The sequence below is a fragment of the Rhea americana genome, unplaced genomic scaffold, assembly GCF_003343005.1.
Source record: "Rhea americana isolate MKP2758 unplaced genomic scaffold, rheAme1 scaffold_138, whole genome shotgun sequence".
Lineage (NCBI taxonomy): Eukaryota > Metazoa > Chordata > Aves > Rheiformes > Rheidae > Rhea > Rhea americana.
In genome coordinates, this window is record NW_028185461.1 from 2,374,657 (window position 1) to 2,391,871 (window position 17,215).

Below are 17,215 nucleotides of genomic sequence, written 5' to 3' on the forward strand. Positions count from 1 at the left end.
CTTCCTTGGATATATGCACACATTTATATATAACATATATGATTTTTAACTCCTGCACAGTTATATCAGACAAATTTATATATTTTCTGATTTTATCTCTTTTTTTTTGTTGCAGAATAACGGTTTTGAAGTTACTTAACTCACAGATCATCAGCAACATTTTATTTAGCCCACCTGCTATGACCTCCCATTTCTGTAACAAAATACAACTCTCACTAAGGCTGTTACCATACSGACAACAAGAAGTCTCATCCATAACAAAGTTATTAAACGTGCACATCACCCTTCCAAAACCTCTCGGGCCCTCAGATCATCAATCTGCATGTTTGCATTTATGTGAAAACACTTGTCTTTCTAAATATCAAGTTGTAATATTTAAGCACAAAGGTTCAATTCCCATTTTGCATACACTTTTAAACTCTTTACCCTAAGAAATGTGTATAAGCATACATCTACATCTGTAGAGATAAGTTTTTCAGCTATAAAATGGCTTTTGAGGAAATAAAACCACTGAACTTCCAAAAAGTATGCTATTTTCAATTTAAAATGCAATTTCCCTTTATCAAGCACACTGGGTAAATCTCCTCTTGTTACAGGTTAGGTCTAGATACTTAAATCCGCAGGCAAAAATATTTGTTAGGCATAACTGATAATGCTGTATAAAAAAGGAGACAGTCATGACTACACAAGTTTGTAACACAAAAACATAACTCTCCAAATGCTTGTTTCACTGCAACTGTTACGACATTTATTATCCAAACTTGATACAGTGATTCTTCAAAAGATATGAAAGTTTTAGATAGTTTTATCTCTCTGCACAGATCATTTCAAAATTCTTTATTTCCAACTTATTTCTTTACAGTCAGTGCAAAACAGGTAACGACATAAAATATTAATCATTGAAATACCTGAAAACATCTTAAGTACACTCAGCCACTCCCCTGGCTTTGGAATACATGAACTATGTTAATTTCAGAATTTAAGAATTCAAGCAATAGAAAAAGGAGGAGCAATAACTTGTATGGACTGGAGGGCATGCAAGGAATTAATGTTTTCAATGCACGTGATAAAATTACACCTGTGTAATCATTAGATAATTAGACACCCCTTTTATTTTATTGCCAAGAGTAACTTCTGCTTTCCATTATCTCTTTATGACACATTTCCACAGAGCATCTGTTACCAGTTACCATCATCACAGTGCCTAACAACCTAAGAAAAGAAAGCACCATCAGTCCTAATCCATGCCTGGGGAGGTAACAGTACGTACCTTTGCTGCACTGCAAGGCACTTCTGAAGAAGCTCACTGTTTGTAGCACTTCACGCTGTTATTTTGCTTTAATGGTCTCTGTTGCTGTATTTAACACTTATACCTGTACCTAAAACATTCGTACCAAGAGTGAAATAGAAAACTAAGTATTTCTCTACAAAAAAAAAAGCACTACATGCTGTAACCACTTTTAAGAAGCTTTAAAGGTTATGCTTCAGTCCTGCAAAGATTATAAACTATAAATGCCTCAAGTCACTGATGGCAGATGCCACTCAACAGCTGTCAGAATTAGCCAATAAATCTTAGTAACAAACTAGAAAACATATTCCATTAAATCAGTACTCTACAGGCTTTCTACACAACGTTCCCAGAGAGATCAGTGGGGCACCATGCACAGATCAATGGGATGGTCTCATTTATAATTGGGACCCTAAAGCCAGCTCAGTCCTGGCTCAATACACAGCACATTGTGTTGTTTAAAATCAGTTGTGACTGCTTAAAAGCAAACACACTATAATTTGTACCCTGGCATCTTAATAGGATTACATACTTATTGTACTGCTTAATTCCTAAGTTTAAGAGGAGATCTTGGGAAATCAGAAAGGAGCTAGAAGCGAGTTTTTAAAAAATGGCCTGAAATTAGAAGACAGGAATAGAAATACAAGTTTGATAAAACTATTGTAAAATAAAGGAGAATTCTGTTATATATGTATGCACGCTCTTGGTTTTGGATCAATGACTTGAAAGCCGTAAGTATATTTACTATATAATGCATTACAACAAAGATCTATTTTTATATTATTGAGAAAGAAATCTACAAATAATTAATTACATTTTCAGTATATTTCTTCTGGCATTTTTTTTTCTGCAGCAACACATTTTGGAATTTGTGCTGTACTTTCAGTCCACATTCAGGCTTTTAAAATGTGTTTCTTCCTGCCTTTTTGCAATGGTAGGGATAACAACACTTACTTATTTCAAAGTAGCATAGTAAAATCAGAGATTATTGTGGAAAAATAATTTCTAACTTCATAAAGTTCTAAATTCTAAAGTCATTCTAAAGTCATACCAGGTATCATGTTGTGGCCTTTGCAGAACTGAAGCAGCAAATGGTTGCTAATATTCCTGGCAGATAGTGATTTAACTATAAAACAGATGCTCACTTGCATGCTACCTGGTGTATATCGAATGCAGGATAGACAAGTCTATACACAGTCAACCTTCTCTGTCTTGTATGGTTCATAGTAGTTCAAGCATTTGGTTTCCAGAAAAACTTGTTTATAAAACCTGAGTGACCACAGCTTATAGAAAAACTAATTTATTCTCAGAAGACTCAGAAAGTCAGCTGCTTATCTGGGTTCATAACAAAGGTACTTATTACTTCTATCTTTCATCAAAACCTAGCAGGTGATACTTCGTGACTGACAAGCATGCGAGTTCAGCCTTGAAGTTCCTTGGAGGCAACACAAACACTGCAGGTCAGCTTGTGTTTTCTGCAACCTTCAGGCAATTAATTCCCTAATGTGGGGGCCAAGCTTCTCTCTATCCTTAAAAGTTTGCTCTGGGCTCATAGGGAAAGCACTGCCTCCTCAAGAACTCTGTTACTGCTGGCCACCACCGAGGCTCAGAACAGCTGAACAAACTTTTACTGTTTAATGGCCTCAAGCAGACATTTGGGAGTATCTGGGCTCTCTTTATGAAAACCAAAAAGAACAAAAAACACAGAAACAGAGCACGTCATCCAGGAAGGCCCACGCTCCTGAACAACAGAGACAACCAGCTATCTTTCATAGATAAAGTGATGTATTGGCTTACATAAAGGGAATTCAAGAAGTTAAGCTAGAGGACAAGAATCTGCACTTTACCCATTTTCTCTCCAATCTTACACAGGCAGACACCCTAAAGGATTAAACAGAAATAATTTTCACATATTAGAAGTGTTTAACTGAGCTAGGAGGAATACACTGGATTTTTCCAAGTGTAACCTACTATCCACAGCAGGAAGGACATTCAACAGTCTGCCAGATTTGGAAACCCTTCTCCCCAAACAACATATTTTCCAAGCCCAAGCCTTCAACCACACGGGTTCTCCTACCCCTTCTTCATGAAGCTAAAACCATGCAACCGAAAGCGGTATCAATGCTCCTGTTGGGGAAGAAAGACGCCCCAGCTCACCCGCCATCTTGGGCGAGGCTCTTCCCTTCCCGCTGTCAAACTAAGGCAGAGCACTTGCCGCCCGTGGGGAGGGAAGGGCTGTTTTGGTCTTTGTTTGCCCTCACTCAAAATGGCCGCAGGCGCTCGCGCGTCTCGATGGCGCGCGCTGGCAGCCGGTTTGGTGCTGCTCTATGGTTCGGGGCGGCGGGGCCCCAGGAAGTGGCCGGGCCAGAGCCTCCCATTCAAAGCGCTTCCCGCGCGGGTGCCGCTGCGCGGCGGGCAGGTAGTGCGGTCGCGGCGGGGCAGGGGCCGAGGCAGGGCGGCCGCGGCGCCTTTCGCGGGGCTCTGGCGGGGGAGCGGCTGCGGCGGGGCTGGTCTGGCCTGCCCCGTCCCTCCGCGCGCGGCTTTTCTCCGCGGGCTCTCCCTTTCCGGACAGGGTGCCCGGTGCCCTGCGGTGGTGTAGCAGCCACCCCACGGGCCTCTCTGAGCCGGAGGGGGCACATCTGGGGCGAGGGGTAATGAAGGCGCAGCGCGATGTGGGGGCCCACTTGGGGCGTGTTTGCTCTGAAGCCTTTGGGATGTCTTCATGAGACAGCTTTTGTCAGCTTGCTGTCGTCCGGCAGTTTGGAGGAAGCACATAAGCATTTATTTTGGCTCTGAAGATCCCTTTTATGCCAAACCCAACAAATCGGGGTGCTAATGCTGCTTGTAAAGCAAAAATGTGTCTTCCCTTGTAACCTTAAGATTGTCCTGGTGCAACTTCTGTGTTCACGTTTCTAAAGGCAGGCTTAATTTAGTATGCATAACTTTACAAAGCTACTTCCGTGCTTTTTTTATTCTCGAGACACTGGTCTTGCGTGTAACGGGGGGAGGGAGGGGGGGGGGATGCCATTGACTTGCAAAACTAAGCTGACATTGGCATTTATGTTACCAAACTTCACCAAATGAATGCTGTGGAGGGAAAGACGTTAAACTTCACATTAATAGGTTAAACTTGTACAAAAATAAATTACATTGTACATTTTAAGTAGAGCATGTCCTTTCTGAGAGAAGGCCAGGTTTCTACAGCAACCTTGATGCATTAGCTGCCTTGTTGATGCTTTCTAGGCTGTTAGTGTCTGGGTGTACAAAGCCTCCTCCCGGGTGTATCGAGAGCACCTCGTACCAGTCATTTGAAAATCAACATTTGTTTCTTGACATCCGGAGGGGACAGCATGTGTCTTGTGTGTAAGGGGCTTTCCCTCATTCTGTTTTGTAATCTCTTGGTTGTGCTTCTAAAAGATACTGAAATCAAAGTTGTATGTAATCTTGGTTTAAATTAAAACTTTAGGCTAAATCTGTTCTATTAAATGAAAAAAAAATCCCCTGGAGTTTTGTATCTAAACTAGCCAGTCTGTGCAGAGTTGTGGAAGTGTTGTGTAGTACCTAAGAACAGCAAGATGAGTAAAGGACTGAAAACTGCATGCTTTTGCTCTGCTGGAACCAGGCTGCGCCTGGACCTGCTCTAAGTGTTTTTTTTTTTTTTTTTTTTTTTTTTTTTTTTTTTTTTTTTTTAATCCCTGTTGAATGTTGATATTCTTTTGGAAGCCTGTAATTTAGGTGGGTGGTACCTACTTAATGCTGAGCTTCCGCTTAATGATTCTGCAGGCAGAGAAGTTGTCTACTTAATGGTTAAATTACATTTGTGGCTTGGGGGGTGAATGTTTTTATTATTATTAAGTACCAACTCAATGCTGCTTACTGTCTGCAATGATAAATGAGCTACTCAATACACTGTCCGTCCCAGAAGGCTTACAAATATTAAGCTTCATCACCCAACAATCAGGAAAGCTCATATTAAAAAAAAATCCCTCTCTGGAGAAAGTGTGCTTAAAGCCCCTTACCTAAAATAATGTGAAGGTTGCAACAGAAGCATGGATTTTTCCTATGTTGTTTTTAAGGCTGACATATACCCTGCTAATGTTGTGATGCAATACTCAACATATRCTTGTGTTTCCCCTCATACTTCTACTGGGTTAGGATTTTCATTAATATTGACAAATATCTTTACTGATTTGTTGAAAGAGAAGAAAGCAGTAAGCAACCTGTCATTTTTCTGGTGATAATTAATTTTGAAAAAATCGGCTGGGTCCTCATATGCTGACTGCTATGCCTTTACTACAAATCACTTTTTATGCTTGTGCTGATATTAGCAGGATGGAATTGGTTTTTGTACTGGAGCCCACAATCATGCAAAAATTCAGACAGTTTTATGCTGTAAATACTTGCTAGAAATGCTGCATGTTTTCAGCTAGTGCCCTTTTTAATCTTTAATCAGATTTTTTGATCAGTTACTTTCTGTCTTGGTTGAAGGACATGCTCTTGCTGGGGAGCATCATGTATACTTGTTGCTGGAAAATCTTGTTTTTATTCTGGAGCTGGCTTGAAAAATGAGAGTGCCATATATGGCTCCACTTGACACTTGTACCTCACTCTGTGTAGAGGAACCTGATGTCTGTACTGTAGAAGGCTTCAGAGTCCTGCTTCAGCTGCCAGGTTGGTCCATTATGGCTACCATTGCTATCAGCAGAATAAATGATACATCAAAGAACTTCCATTATTCTTGCTTNTAAGAGTTGCTAATTCGTGCAGCCCTAATGTTATTCCAGGTTCTTGTTTTGCACACTTGCTTCTGAAATCTTTCCAGAGGGTGCTGCTTATGGTAGGAAGAGATTGGCTCTTACTTTCCAAAATGAGAAGTTTCTTTGAGAGTTTAGATTCCTGTTGTTTTGTTTTGCAGATTTCCACATGGCTGGTTTCTTTGTACTTTTTCTTAAGTATACATTTTTTTCCCGTGAGAAAAAGACATACAGTGGACAGTTTTATAGCCTAGATTAAGACTTGTTAAGAAGTCATGACAAACGCTAGGAAAGGAGAGAGCTGTAGTCAGCAATAATTTTAAATTCCTATTCCTCTTTTATTTATTTGTTTTCTTTGTCCAGCAAGATTGAGTCTGGCCGGTTGGGAGCTTCCTCTGAAGATGTACATGTTGGTTGAAAACCGCACAAGTTTCCTCCTCCATCTGAAGAGGTCACCTGGCATCCGATCTTGGTCTCTCTTTTTTGGTAAGACCATGATTATTCCTTAGTTTATTTCAGTGCTTGTTTTAAGGGAAGTGGCCCCAGAATAAGTTCCCGAAAGAGCCTTTAACAAGAGATACATATGTCTTTCAGGCAGTTTCCTGTAAGGAAGGGAAATAATCATGACTTGAATTTTTTTCTTGACATAGCCCCCGAGTGAGTCTGAACTCCCCTTCCCAGTGTGGTAATTTCAGCTGGAGGACTGATAATTTTTCAGTCTGATTTGTAGAACCTCAGAGGCTTACCAGTTGGGGTTTCTTTGGGACTCTTGAAAGATGACCAAGAAAAGATAGTTAAGTATATGCCATATAGCAGTATGCATACGTGAAATTTCCAGAGATCCATACTTGCATTGGAAAACCTCTAGGCTTTCAGAAACTGAAAAATCTTGAAAGCCACTGCCCTGAAGCAGTGCTGGAGACAGATCTATCACACGGCTGACAATGAACTTCTAAGAGTGCTGTGTATACGTGAAATAGGAAGTCAGACAGGATGTTCTGAATGGTGTGCATATGCATAAAAAAGAACTGGAGTGATATTTATTAGGACCACCCTGAGAGAGCCGGTAGGAGAAATATTGCATATCCTGCTTTCCAGTGGCTTAGATGGCACTGCAATAACATTGGAAGCAGTGTTGTCATTGCTTTCAGTGATGTAGCCTTATCAAGCTCTCATTGATGGGACAGGTTCTTTACAGTAGCAGGGTTGCTCTGGGGCATGAGGCCCTCTTCCACATCTTCCTCCTGAGTGTGAGAAAGCAGTTGGCAGCTTCTGACACAGCTTTATTGCAGCAATCTCCTTTTGGTTCCACAGAGCACTTTCAGGGGAGAATAATCTTGGTAGTCTTTGTTATCATGCTTGAAGGTGTGTGAGGCTTGAGAGGAAGTATGGTGTAACGGTTATTGAAGGGAGAGGAGTTACTGTAAAATTCTGTTCCTTGTTCTGTCACTACCTTCTATTTCTGACCTTTGTACTCTGTTTCTTTATCTGTGGAATGAGAGCTTCTTATATGAAAGACGCAGACAGTTTTCTCTGAAGTCAGTGTGATTAATGTGCAATCAAATTTGTTCCATCTCTTTTTAAAAACTAATGGACTTAAATTGTGAATTTTCATATGCATTTCATTAAGGAATTTGGGATGGTTTGAGTTGCCTGTTTGTATCCTAATTTTCTCCCTTTTATTCTAGGAATAGCTTCCATAGGATTGGCTGCTGCTTATTATAGTGCAGGTAATGGCCTATCATTTTTTGAGTAATTGCTTATTTCCTATTGGGATATTTTTCATGTGATGTTTACTCCTCTATGTAGCCTCTGTCTGGCATTACATAGCCTCTATGAAAATACCTGCCACACTTTGTGGCATGAATATTAGAATTTAGTAACAAATGTTGCCTGTCTTACCCATGCTTTAATTCTCTAGTCCTTATTCAGCTTCCCTTTCAATCTGYAAGAGTATTTTTAGTACTGATACTCAGCACTCTGTGGCATTTTGCACTTTCAGTGTGTTTATGTAAATGTGATTAGCTGGTCCTCACAGCTCTCTGGGGAAGACATGTAAAGATTTCATTATGGTGACTGATTAATTTGCCTTTGATGGAATTGCTCTATTTCTCTCGGAAGTGTTAAATCATCACTGGCAAAAATTACTCATAGAAACACCTTTAAAGAGCAGATAGCTGCTAAAAAATTACTCATAGAAACACCTTTAAAGAGCAGATAGCTGCTACTGCTCCCCTCTCCCAAAATTGAGCAGCTTGCACTAAATGACAACTATCCTTCCCCCTCATTTGATGCAATCTGTTTTGCAGGCCATCTTGCAGTTCTCTTGCTGCATCCTGTTGTGCCTAAAATTTTAAAGTTTAATACTGTGTAAGGTTATACTACCATTTTAATCAATATATTTTTATTTTAAGAGCAAAGTCCAGTGAAAGCTACTTGAAACATGAGCTGTATCAGCCAACATGATTTTTTGTTGTTTTTTAGGGCATTGCAGCAAAGTTGTCTCAAACAGTGCTGAGCACTATTCTGCTCTGCCTTTACTAGAAGCCTGAGTAAGCAAATTGCTTTTTACTGTCTTCTGTGCCATTCACTAAGATAGGCTGCTCTATGTAAACATTTCCAGGATGTAAAATACAAATGTTTGTTTGTCTGGAGGGCTGAATGCTTCCTTTTATGGAGAAACATTTTTGTTTCAATGACTTGCTTTCCATTGCCCCTCACCCTTGTCCTCTGCAGCCCATATGTGTGGTGGTTGGTGGCAGGCTGAGAGAATGTTTTGCAGATGCCTTTTAAGATGCCTTTTCTTTTAGGGAAGAAAAACAGATGTTTAATGGTGTTTCAACCTTGCCAGTAATACACATGCTTATAATTGTACATGATTTGGAGCCCACTGTGGATGGAGTCTGAAAAATAAATAAAAAAAAATTCCTTTTTTTTAAAAAGCTGGAAAAGCACAGTAAAATAGCTTGCATTACAATTAAAGGCAAAAATGTTGCATCAGAGAAACTATTTTTTTTCCCTTTGTTGCCTTCAGAAGGAGTGTGTAGCTTTTGAAAATAACTTCTTGAATATCAAAGAAGGAAAAAGAACAACCCAAACTCTAAAGTTGTGTGTTTGCATTGTTCAGACAGCTTGGCATGGAAGCTCTTCTATATGGCTGGATGTCTCTTTATGGCAGCACAGAATCTGGAGCAGTGGGAGGTAAGACGCTGAACTCAGGAAATGACGTTGTGCTAATTTAGAAACAGTTGTCAGAGTTCAGCTGCTACAACATGCTTCTCGCATTTGCTGCTGCTACTGCTGATGGCAGAAGAACCATCACATAGGGTAGCTTCCCCTTCCAGGCTATTCAGCCCCTTTCCACTGGGAAAAGAGTGGTGTTTGTGAAGCTGGTTTCTAATCTGGTRGATGTTTATCTGTTGGGAGTTAGACTGAGAACAGTAACCCACTATATAGGCTTCTCACTTTATTGGCCTGCGTTGTTATTAAAATAAGCAACCCACACATGAGACTTCCTGTTTTCACTGACTCTCCTAAGGGATATTTTAGATTTTGTGTAAGCCTGGCTCATGCACTCCAATACTGGAATCTTGGAGGGGATGGTAACTGTCACTGTGTTAACAAAAGGTATCACTGGAAATTAGATTCACTGTATGCTTATCTGTAGGCCAAAAGCATATGCCAAAAGTGAAAGTTACAGGAAGGTTAGTGTTCAGATCTTATTCCAGGCAATTTTTATTGCATAAAGAATGTAATAAACTTTAACTTGCTTCTGGAAATAACAAAGGAGATATGGTAAAGCCTGTGTTAAAGCCAACAACAGCAAGATTAACTTTTATGGTCCAATAATAGGGGAGGAATGTCTTTGATTGAAATGGTTGATTAATTTTTATGAAGATTATTTTCATGTATTATTGATTTTCTTTTGTCCTTTGAAGTATAGAGTTTATGGTGTTTAAGAAACTCCTGATTTTATTTTCTTAAATCTTACAGGAAGCTATATTTGATAAGAGCAAGGGAACCATCTGTCTAAAAACTTTCAATCTTTACAAAAAAATACTGACCCTCTCAAGAGGAGGCAATGAACAAGGTGAGAAAGAAAAATACATACTAGAAGCCATGTGTGTCAGGCAAACAGAAGAAACGCTTACATGCCCGTTTGATAAGCTGTTCTGGAGCTCTGCACTCAAATCAGTCACACCTATTTTCATCTGTTTCACTCCCAGGCAGCAGATGGCATCATCTGCCTCTCAAGACTCGAATGCCTTTTCAGTTTAGGGTACTGGATGCATCATGTTAATTTTATTTATTTATTATTCTCTCTCTTTTTTTCTTTTTTTAATCCAAGATAACCAGATTTACAAGCTGTTTGTCTTCCATAGTAGTCCATGTCATCCCTTAGGGATGCTAATACGCATGGTAGCATTTCCTTGGCTAGCCTGCTTTGTGAGTGAGACTGGTGAAAAATTGAAACTTGGATACAGGGCTTGACTTCTAATCTAGTAATTCTTTGCAGCAGGTAAATTATGTACAGTGTCTGCTTGCATAGGATGTCTGTCTTGTAGTACTGATGACAGCGTGTGTGGRGACTAAATAGATTTAAATTTCTCACCTATTCTAACTATTTATCTGTACAAGTAGGTAAACAGCTGTTAAATTTAGATTGAACAAGTATTGAAAAATGTCACGCTTCATATCAGAGCATCTGTTGACCAACTATTGGTCTCCAGTTTCTGTGAAGTAGTGTACCTTGTTTGCTAGGGCAGACTATACCAGCTGGTATGTGCTACTTTCCCTCCTTGTTTGTCGTGCCAGAATTGATCAGCAGTTGTTTGCCATTGCAAGATTGCCCCTGTTGTACGGGATCAGAGCAGTAGTTCTGAAGCTACTCGGGGAAGGGGAGCATAGGTGTTCAGTCACTAGCAGTAGCAGTGCCGAGAATTTACTGAAATGCTAATGGTGTCTTCTGTTCTTCCTGTCTATTTACAGTTGTGGCTTTACTGCATGAGATCCGAGATGTGAATGTGGAAGAGGAGACTGTCCGTTATTTTGGGAAGGGTTACCTGGTTGTGCTACGATTTGTCACTGGATTTTCACACCCACTGACTCAGAGTGCAGTGCTGGGCTGTAGAAGGTGCTGTGTGGACTTTTTTTTTCTTTTTTTTATTGTAATATGTAAGGTAGGAAATATCAATCATATGAGTCAGTAATTGCTAACTATTGGGAGAATCATCGTAGCTCCATTTCTGTACTTACCGATATAACTCCTTGTGTTACTCGGTTTATTTTTTTTAACCTTTCATGATTTGAATCAGACACTTATGAATATCACTATCTTCATCAGGAGACTGATTATATTTAGAGATCTAAGATTCCTTTAATTCAGCATTTTTATGTCCAATTCAGTCAAAATGGTTCTTATTTTTGCTATGTATATTATTAACTTTTTGAGTTGCATATTAGAGATATAATAACTAGCTTTTCCTAAAGGCAGACTGAGTAAAAAAGTGAAAATAGGAAATGAAAATATGCTGAGAACTCTGGGTGTACCAACATTGGACACTACCTCAGCTACTTGGACATAATGGAAGATTTCAGAGCATCTGAGCAAAGCTAGATCTTAAATGAGAGAAGACCTCAGTAGAGCAGGAAGTATGTTGAAAATCCAGTAGTAATAGCACCCCTTGCTTTAATTATATCTGGACAGTGGTTGAGGTCTCTTTTTCGATCTAGATGCACTGGTGAAAGATGTGACTACCTTTAGCCAGTAGTTGCCACCTTTCTATTGAAAGTTACCACACCAATTAGGCTGCAAACTAAGGTGCTCTTGCTGAACTGAGCTGTTAGCCAAAGATATTCTATTTAATAGAATATCCAAATGACTGAGGATGTTTTCCCTGAAACAGACTGAGGTGTGTTCATGTAAGCAGCCCTAAAAGGGAGGGTATGCTCCAGAAGAGAAAGTAGTGACAAACTGCAGGGGAGAGGGATTGTCATCAGTTGAATCTTCTGCCAAGAGAGCTGATCAGAGCTTATTTCTCTGCACTGATGTTCCCAGAAATTGCTGCTCTGACTGCTTTGAATTTGGAGCTGTCAGAACCACGTGGGCTGTAGCCAGTTTCACTGGCTCAGCTGTGCAGTGGCAGAGAGGGTTGGTTCCATTCTATTTTGCAAACACTGTAATTATCAGTTAACTATTTTTCTAAGTACTGATGATAAAAGCAGCAGGTCATACGAAGAACTTTGCAGCAGGGACTGTTAGAAAAGGATTCCAACTTGTTTTGAAATTGAGGTAATTACTTGGCTTGATGTACCTTTACAAGTACAGTGCTTTCAATAATTCATGCCATGTTTTGACTAGCCCTTCAAACAAATGTATTCTCAAGGAATATAGTGTGTCTGTTCTTGTCTTGTCAGTACCACAACTCCACTAATTCTTATATTGTTTGTTCCTTTCCACAGTGATGTGGAAGCAGTTGCCAAACTCATCACTAGTTTTCTGGAACTGGACAGAGTAGAGAGCCAACATGATCTCTCTCAGAGCAGCGAAACAGAGGCTAGTGATGCTGATGAACCAGAGGTTAAATGTTAATAGTCATCATGAGCTGAAGAAAGCAGAGGCCTTTGAATGTATGGAAAATATACTGTTCGTTCTCCAGGAGATCCCTTGTCATCTTGAGCTGGGTGTTTCTCTACATGTGCATTTACAGTGGGAGGAATCTGTCTTGAGGCACCTCTTAGCGTTCCAATTCCCACACCCCCCTCCATTACAAATATGGCCTTTGTAGCATCCAAAGCAAATTCTGTTTTGTTTCTTCAGCTTGGTACCTGGATGTGGACAGTGCTGACTTGAATTTTGTCAGCTCATCTAGGAATAACTGTTTAGTAATGAATTGTTTTGAAGTCATTTATTGCTTTCACATCAATGAGGTGGAGATAAGCATGTAAACTTCCAGTTATCACAGACACTGCTGCAGGTACATTATATGAAATGTAGAGGAGCTAAATTTGTAACTTATAACACAGTGCTCTTTTTTTTTTCTTTGAAATAATATAAGTGACTGAATATATTACTAACTTGATTTTAAGTGGTTTAGTGTACGCAGTAAGGTGATGCAGGATAATGGCATTCTGTTATATTCTTTACTACTGACTTGCTATTAGACCGTTCGCAATCAAAGTTTGAAAGTAATTGTCTAGAACTTTAAATATCAGGTTGGTCAATTTGTTATTTATTTCTCCTGCGCTTGCCAAAGAGTCATAAATAATAAATGAAAAATGAACATGTGGATCACCCAACAGCTTTGACATGTTCTGTTTTAATCCTCTTTTGCTTAACTTCTAGGCATAGGCAACCCCTAAATGGAATAGCCTAATTCTGGACTTCAACATTGATAATCTTAATAGTCTATTTAGAAAGAGGGGTGAGGAAAAAGCAAGTTTTATTTTAGGTAGGAAAGATGCATCCAACAACATGGCAGCCTCAATTTGTTTAGTATTCCCTGTTTTAGATGATACTGACGTGCTGAATAAAAACTTAAATTTTGCTAAGATAGCTGGGATAGTTCCAGTGTCAGACTTGTGCCCAGGTAGTACTCCAGATCTGTGTAGCATCCTCCATTCTGCCCCATGGTTTTTACAAATGGTTAAAAAATAATATGAATTTTCCAAGATAAATATTTTTAAAGAAGTAAAGCTTCCTCTGTTAGTCAAGAGGTGTTGTCTAGAACTAGAACTTTATGCTTACATCAACATGTTGTTAGTATGGGGGGGGGAGTTGTGAAGGGCTGAAAGATCCTTCAACACGCTAAAACTGCTTGCATTAAAGTTCACCTAGTAGTGTTAATGAATTGTGTGGTGTGAAGACCTGAATTAGAAAATAAGTATACAGTTTGATCTAGGAGATCTGAAAGGAGTACAGGGTAACTAGGTGATCTGCTTTCAGACCTGCTCAGCAGTAATTGTCTGCTGGCAGCCGTTTCTTCTGAGCTGACAGGAACCTTTATTCCTGTTTCAAAGCACTCTACCTCAAAAGTGAAATCTGTGAAATGATTTCAATAGAAGCTAGATCCTGTAAAATTTACCTTCCAGCCCTAACTGAAACTAAGCACGTGCTTATCTGACCAAAAAACAGGTTGCACTAAGATTTCACTTTCAGCCATTTAGACCTAGTATGGGATCAGCTGTGAGACAAACATGTTCCTACTGTTGGTAGCCTGAAATGGTGAACTGTAACACAAAGATAACTGTCCATGCAGCTTGACTGCAGCACACAAGCAGGTGTATTATTCTTAGAGAAGGTATTTGTAACTGTGGCAGGCATCAAAGTAGGTGTCTGCTAATGGATATGCTTGTGAAGTCCTCTGAATTGGTTGGCTAATTCCATGGCTTTTGGTCTCTGCCCTGCATCAGCTAGAATTGGGAAACTGCCATGTACTAGTATGGGAAAAATTAGGTTGCAGGTAGCTAACTAAATCTTGCTTTTAAAGCACAGCTGTAAAATAAGAATAATCATCTAATTTTTTTTTTTTTTTTTTTTTTTTAAGAAACTGCACTGGATGCAACACTCTGGAGAGATCTTCAAATCTGCTCTAATACACAGAGTAGAGAAAACTGTTTCTAGGGAGAGAATGAGATTGGGAGAACTGGTTTTCTTCCCTCTGAAGTGTGTTCTGAGGTATTCTGGAACTGTAAAAATTAAGGTGTTTGGTGTTTGTTTAATGGCATAATGTGAATATAAAGAACTAACCTGCAGAAGCTTCCTTCTTTGTAGCAAGTATATTTGAAGGAAGGACATAGTATGGCTATACATGGTACTTAGAAATTATGAGCCCACAGATTTGACCAGAAGTCAATAAAGTACAGATAAAACTACTTGCATTCAATCTTGGCTATACTGGGCTGCTTTTGTATTTCCATGAGAGCTAATACCACATGGAAGATAAAAACCATGTTGTAGTTTTCCCATTTAAAAAAGATCAGTTAATAAAGGCATTTCTATTGATCTAACCCTACATTGCATTATCCTCCTCTGTTTCTGTTGAGCTTTTTTTTGTGCATCCAACTTGCTGTACATTCTTGATATGTTTAGTAGTGTACATACTTCTGATGCATCATGTGATCATAAAAAGACTAAAACAGAAATGTAAATAAGACTCAACAAGAAAGTGGAATGACCTAGGGTAAGATATAACAGAGTCTGAAATACATTCTGTGGATTAAGTTAATTGATATCCAAGGATAGGGTCAGCTCCTCAAAGATACTGTATAGTGTCTCTCACTCCCTCAATGCATACCAAATTTTCTACCGATAATGAGTAGTCAGTGATGTATGCTGGAATGCACTGTGTTTAAAACATTTTCCTATCAAGTCTCAGCCTTGCAGTGAGAACAGCTGGTGTAATCTTCTCTTGTACTATTCCCATTTTCCATTTGGTGGCTCTTTGTTACCACAATAATTAGAATTATTTTACATGAGAACCTGATTTCTGTAGAATGAGGTAATATGAAAGGGACTGAATACCCTGAGTTCTTAGAATGAGCTAATATGAAAGGGACTGAATACATTCCTGAAATGCTCTGGGTTCTGCCAGCAGGCTTTCTGGTGGACACTACTGGCTTGATATGTACAACTGGGACCTCAATATATAGTGACCCGGACCTATAGCGTAGGTAAAGTACTTCATATAACTCGGCACTTGGATGCCATACCTGTATGTGTATCACAATTTGATGTTATTCTTCCTGATCCAGGTTTTGAGCTTCCTGTCTTCAAAAGCTGGTTTTGTCTTTTGTAGTTGGAACATGCATCCAGTTTTGTGTTTTACTGTAACCACATGCATGGAAGATTAATTTGCAGATTGCAGTTAACATTTGGCTTTAGCAATGTTTGCAGATTCATCAGTGATCAGATGCAGAATGAAGGAACTGTGTTTAGAATAGCAGTTAGGTTGTATTCTTACCTCTTTCCATTAATCCTCTTTCAGCTCCTCTTTTCTTGTCACTTTTCACTGTTTTGCTGAAATTTTTTGAGCAGTGATTTTTTTTCCCCCCACTTCTGTTGGCCTAGCATATTATAAAGCCAAGTAAACGTAGCCTTTTGGGCATCTGATGCAAAGTGGCTTGTACTAAAAGGAATGATGAATGAAGGACTAGTTTTGGCTAGGAAATTACATGCTTTTAGAAAAGTATTACTGGAGATTTATTTGCTTAGTTTTTTTACATCTTTGGCTGTCTAGTAACCTGAGTCTGGACAGCTGTAGTTTACATGTGATTTATTTATAAATATGATTTAAAAACCATTATAAATGACCTTAAATTAGATCTATCCCTGCTTTTCCAAACATCTTCCATTACATCCTTTACAACTGTATCATAAGCATCATTTGGCAGATGCTTCAGCTTCTGAAACTTCTATGTGCATTTGAAATTACTTACGTGTATGCAGTTGGATGTGATCATAGGTTCAGTTCTCATATGGAGAAAAGCTAGACTGAATATTGTACAAAGGGGGAAAGTTGCATACTCTAAGCCATAATCCATATTTTCCCAAAATGAGATGTTTCACTAACTAGTATCAGTTGTGTAAATCTCAAGGTAAATCAAAGTATTTATACTGTATAGCTGAGATCTGACTTCTGTGTTGTATTTACAAAGTTACATAGATGTCAAAAAACCAAGCTGGGTTACGTATAAAATGATGAGCGCTAGTTCTGATGCTGTAGTAGATTGCTCAGAGGCAAAAATACTTCTGGAAAATGTTTGTTTAGAAATTACTTTTCTACTTTAATATTGCAAGTAGAATTTTAGCAAGGCCTCATATGTATTTTTTTAAATGACTATCAATAAAATCAACTTAAGCTTGTTCTGTGTCAGTGTAGATTGGTCATCCTTATTAAAATCTATAAAAATACTGATGTTTGTCTAAACTACTGCTTGGTGCAGGCCTATTGAAGGAGCTATTGGGAGTGAGGACAGAAGGAAGGAAATCCAAATACCTAACCTGTTACTGACCCGGCTTTTACTCTTTCACAGCAGCCTAGAAGCCTGAGTTGTCTTGTTTTCATATAAGCTACTAAGTGACTCTTCACTGGTAAATATACTTAGTCTTTTTTTGTTTGTTTGTTTGTTTGTTTTCTCCCCTTTAAACCAAACTGACAAGCCACTTGCAAAA

General features: G+C 39.0%; 1 protein-coding gene across 5 annotated transcripts; it reads left to right on the plus strand.

Annotated features, from left to right (window-relative positions):
- The first annotated feature begins 3,540 nt into the window (after positions 1–3,540).
- CYBC1 (cytochrome b-245 chaperone 1) lies at positions 3,541–16,905 on the plus strand. 5 transcript variants are annotated; one of them, XR_014894980.1, is made up of 8 exons: positions 3,541–3,707; positions 6,406–6,528; positions 7,731–7,772; positions 9,170–9,243; positions 10,036–10,132; positions 11,032–11,176; positions 12,505–13,019; positions 14,589–16,905. XR_014894980.1 is itself a non-coding variant. In XM_085298342.1 (8 exons), exons 1-7 carry the CDS (start codon positions 3,581–3,583, stop codon positions 12,632–12,634), a joined length of 738 nt encoding a protein of 245 aa, XP_085154468.1. In that variant the 5' UTR covers positions 3,541–3,580; the 3' UTR covers positions 12,635–12,672; positions 14,589–16,905. The 5 variants fall into 5 exon arrangements, 2 of the variants coding, with proteins under 2 accessions (XP_085154468.1, XP_085154467.1); XM_085298342.1 differs by having other exon boundaries at positions 12,505–12,672; XR_014894981.1 differs by having other exon boundaries at positions 3,547–3,707; positions 6,410–6,528.
- Positions 16,906–17,215: the final 310 nt, after the last annotated feature.